The following is a 3,042-nucleotide window of genomic DNA, read 5'->3' as shown; positions in this document are numbered from 1 at the left end:
GAGGCCGGCACGGGTCAGTGCCGCCAAAACGCCCCTTCCTGCCTTCTTTTCCACCCAAAATTGCGCTTTCTGAGTGGCTTTTTTTTCACCCCGCTCTGGCTACAGGCAGCAACTTTGGCGGCGGCGGTAACTACAACGATTTCGGCAGTTACAACAACCAGTCGTCCAATTTCGGCCCCATGAAGGGCGGCAACTTCGGTGGCCGGAGCTCGGGACCCTATGGGGGCGGTGAGTGATGTCACCCCCCCGGCTTGGTGACAATGGGGACGATTGTCCCCCGACACCCCCGTCACGGAGCCTCCTGTCCCCACAGGCGGCTACGGCAGCTCCAGCGGCGGCGGCAGCTACGGCGGCGGCAGGAGGTTTTAACGCCCAGTAGGTGCCACGTGGGTGTCCCCAACGTGTCCCCAAGGCCCCCCCGTCCCCCCCCCCGCACCCCGTTAACTCTTCTTCCCTGTTATCCCACAGGTGCCCGACCTTTAGCAGGAGAGAGACCCAAAAATCCCGGGAGGAGCCGCAGGTGCCGCCGCTGGCGCCGGCTGCGCCGGGGGGGGCGCTCCCCGAACCGCGTTTTCGACGAAAAACCACCGAAACGCCCCAAACAGCCCCCCCGCCCCCCCCCCGCGGCGGCCTCCGCGCGCAGGACTCGCTCTCGTGACTGTCCCCAGGTTTTCGGCGGGACGGGGGCCGCGGGCGCCGCTTCCCGTCGCGCTGTCGCTCGCTGCCTGTACCCGATCTTGACGTTGAATAAATGTGTCTTTTTTTTTTTTTAATTTTTTAATATATTTTTAGTTATTTTGCCATAATTCGCGTGCCCCCACCTGGGTGGATCCCCCTCGGAGGGGGACCCCCCCTTGGTTTGGGGTCGCACAGGCGATGCTGTCCTGCTCTCCCTCTCCCTGCTTTGTCCCTTGTGTCCCCGCTCCTGGGGACATTGCAGGGCTCTTTGGGACACACGTGCCCCCCCCATACCCTGTACTGGCTTCCCTGCCATGTGCCCCCTGTCCCCTCATCCTTGTGGCTTTACCTCCCCTGGGGGGGTCCCCTTGGGGCACCCCCCTTCCCCATTGCTGCCCCCCCTTCAAGATTCCCCTTTTGCCCCCATTTAAGCCAGGCCAGAGCCCCTGCTGTATCTGTCCCCCTAGATCCAGAGCCGTCACTTTCCGCTCTGTCCCCCTGTCCCCACTGCTGTCGGGGGGGGACACGAGGTGACCCCCCCCGGTCCCCTTACTAACCGCCCCTCCTCTTCCCCGTCCTTGGCTTTTTGTAGGATCCAGAGAGGAACCTGGGGCCGCTAGCGCAGGTGAGCGGGGACATGGGGACCCTGGGGACATTGGGGATGCAGCGGGGGTGACATTGGGGACACGGGGACACGCTCACGGCTCTGCCCTTCGTTGCAGCGGCGGCGGTGCGAGCCCGGACGCGGCGCTGCCAATAAAGGGTATTTTTGTAGCCGCGTCACCTTTGTCCTGCGTGGGGACGGGGACAGTCTGGGGACAGCGCTGGGGTGGCCGAGGGAGCGCGGTGGGGATGAGGGACACGGCCGGGCTGCAGGGGACAGGGAGCAAAGTGGCGCTTGTGGCACTCGGGGACAGCAGAGGGACCGAGGGGATAGAGCCGGGGACGGGGCAAGGACGGAGGGGACAGGGATGGGGACAGGATGGGATTTGGGGACCCCCTGGGGAGGGAGGTGACCTGGGGGCACCTGGGGACCTCATGGGAATGCAGGTGACAAGGATGGGGACAGGGCTGCAGACAGGACAAGGACTGAGGGACAGGATGGGGCTTGGGGACCACATGGGCATGGAGGGGACAAGAGGGATAAGACAAGGACAGGGGTGACAGGGACAGCAGGAGGCTTGGGGACAAGATGAGCTCGGGGGGACAGAGATGGTGCTGGGGACCAGATGGGGATGGAGGTGACAGGGATGGGGCTGGGGATGTTAAAACAGAGGTATTGGGGACAGGGTGGCTCTTGGGGAGCAGTTGGGGATGGAGGTGACAAGGCTGGGGACAGTCGGGGGCTTGGGGACCAGTTGAGTGTGGAGGGGACAGGACTGGGGACAGGACGGTGACAGGGGACAGGGATAGAGGACCTGGGGAGGGGGCGCAGGGGACAGGACTGGGGCCATGGCAGGGGGACAGGGCAGGGACAGGAGATGGGGACAGCAGAGTGTCACTTAGTGTGACAGCGGTGAGAACGGGGCGACGCAGGGACAGTGGCACCTCGCACAAGGGCACTGTCCAAGGTGCATCATTGCCAGGGGTCCCAGGGGGCCCCGGGGTCCCCAGGGTGTCCCCGTGGTGCTGGGTGCGACAGGGACCGCCAGGGGGCAGAGCTGGGGCCACCCTGGGAACCCCGGGACTTGTGACGGGGACAGGGGGGCACTGCGGACACCCAGGGGTGCTCTAGGTCGCCGTGGGCTGCGGGGTGCCCCGATGAGCACCCGAGGGTGCGGGATGTCACCAAGGCCACCCTGGGTTGTGGGGTGTCCTCAGCTGCACCTAGGGGTGCTCCCATATGCCCTGCAGTGCAGGGTGCTCCAGGGGAACCACAGGGCACCCCGGGGTGTCATGGGGGGCCCCGGGGACCCCGTGGGAGGTCGCACAAACATCCACCCGGGGCTGCCGTCCCCTGTCCCTGTCCCCTTGCACAAGGGGTCCCAGCCCCGCACGGGGGCACCCTGCTCTGCTGCTGGTCACCCTGCACCCACCCGCCGAATCCCCCGGGGCCGCGAGCGCCGGGACGCCCGCGGGGCCGGCAGCGTCACCAAACGCTCCCGCTCCGGGGCCGCCCCGCGCGGGGCCGGGCTCCGGCGTCGCGCGGCCGCTCCCGCCATTCCCGGAGTGCCGGGCCCGGCTGCCGGGCTAATCATTGACCAGCGCCCGCTGCGCAGATCCAAGGTCCGAGACCCGCGTCCCCCGCGTGCGCCGCGTGCCCCGCGTGCCCCGCGTGCCCGCCGCCGGGATGTGGCTGCTGCTGGCGGCGCTGGCCGCGCTCTGGCTGCTGCGCCGCTGGCACCGCGAGCGGCAGCAGGTGGC

General features: G+C 67.4%; 1 protein-coding gene across 1 annotated transcript in view; it reads left to right on the top strand.

Annotated features, from left to right (window-relative positions):
- Positions 1-770, top strand: part of LOC112956392 (heterogeneous nuclear ribonucleoprotein A1) — a gene marked incomplete at its 5' end in the record, with an annotated part of 3,093 nt that extends 2,323 nt beyond the window's left edge. The window contains 3 exons of the mRNA XM_026049894.1: positions 106-228; positions 314-375; positions 469-770. Coding sequence (XP_025905679.1) covers positions 106-228; positions 314-369 — 179 coding nt within the window. The remainder of the gene's footprint in view (positions 1-105; positions 229-313; positions 376-468) is intronic.
- Between the last annotated feature and the right edge of the window lie 2,272 nt (positions 771-3,042).

The sequence above is a fragment of the Nothoprocta perdicaria genome, unplaced genomic scaffold (assembly GCF_003342845.1).
Source record: "Nothoprocta perdicaria isolate Ctin4 unplaced genomic scaffold, notPer1 scaffold_627, whole genome shotgun sequence".
Lineage (NCBI taxonomy): Eukaryota > Metazoa > Chordata > Aves > Tinamiformes > Tinamidae > Nothoprocta > Nothoprocta perdicaria.
Note: the sequence above shows the minus strand (reverse complement) of the source record. Positions and strands in the feature narration are given on the sequence as shown.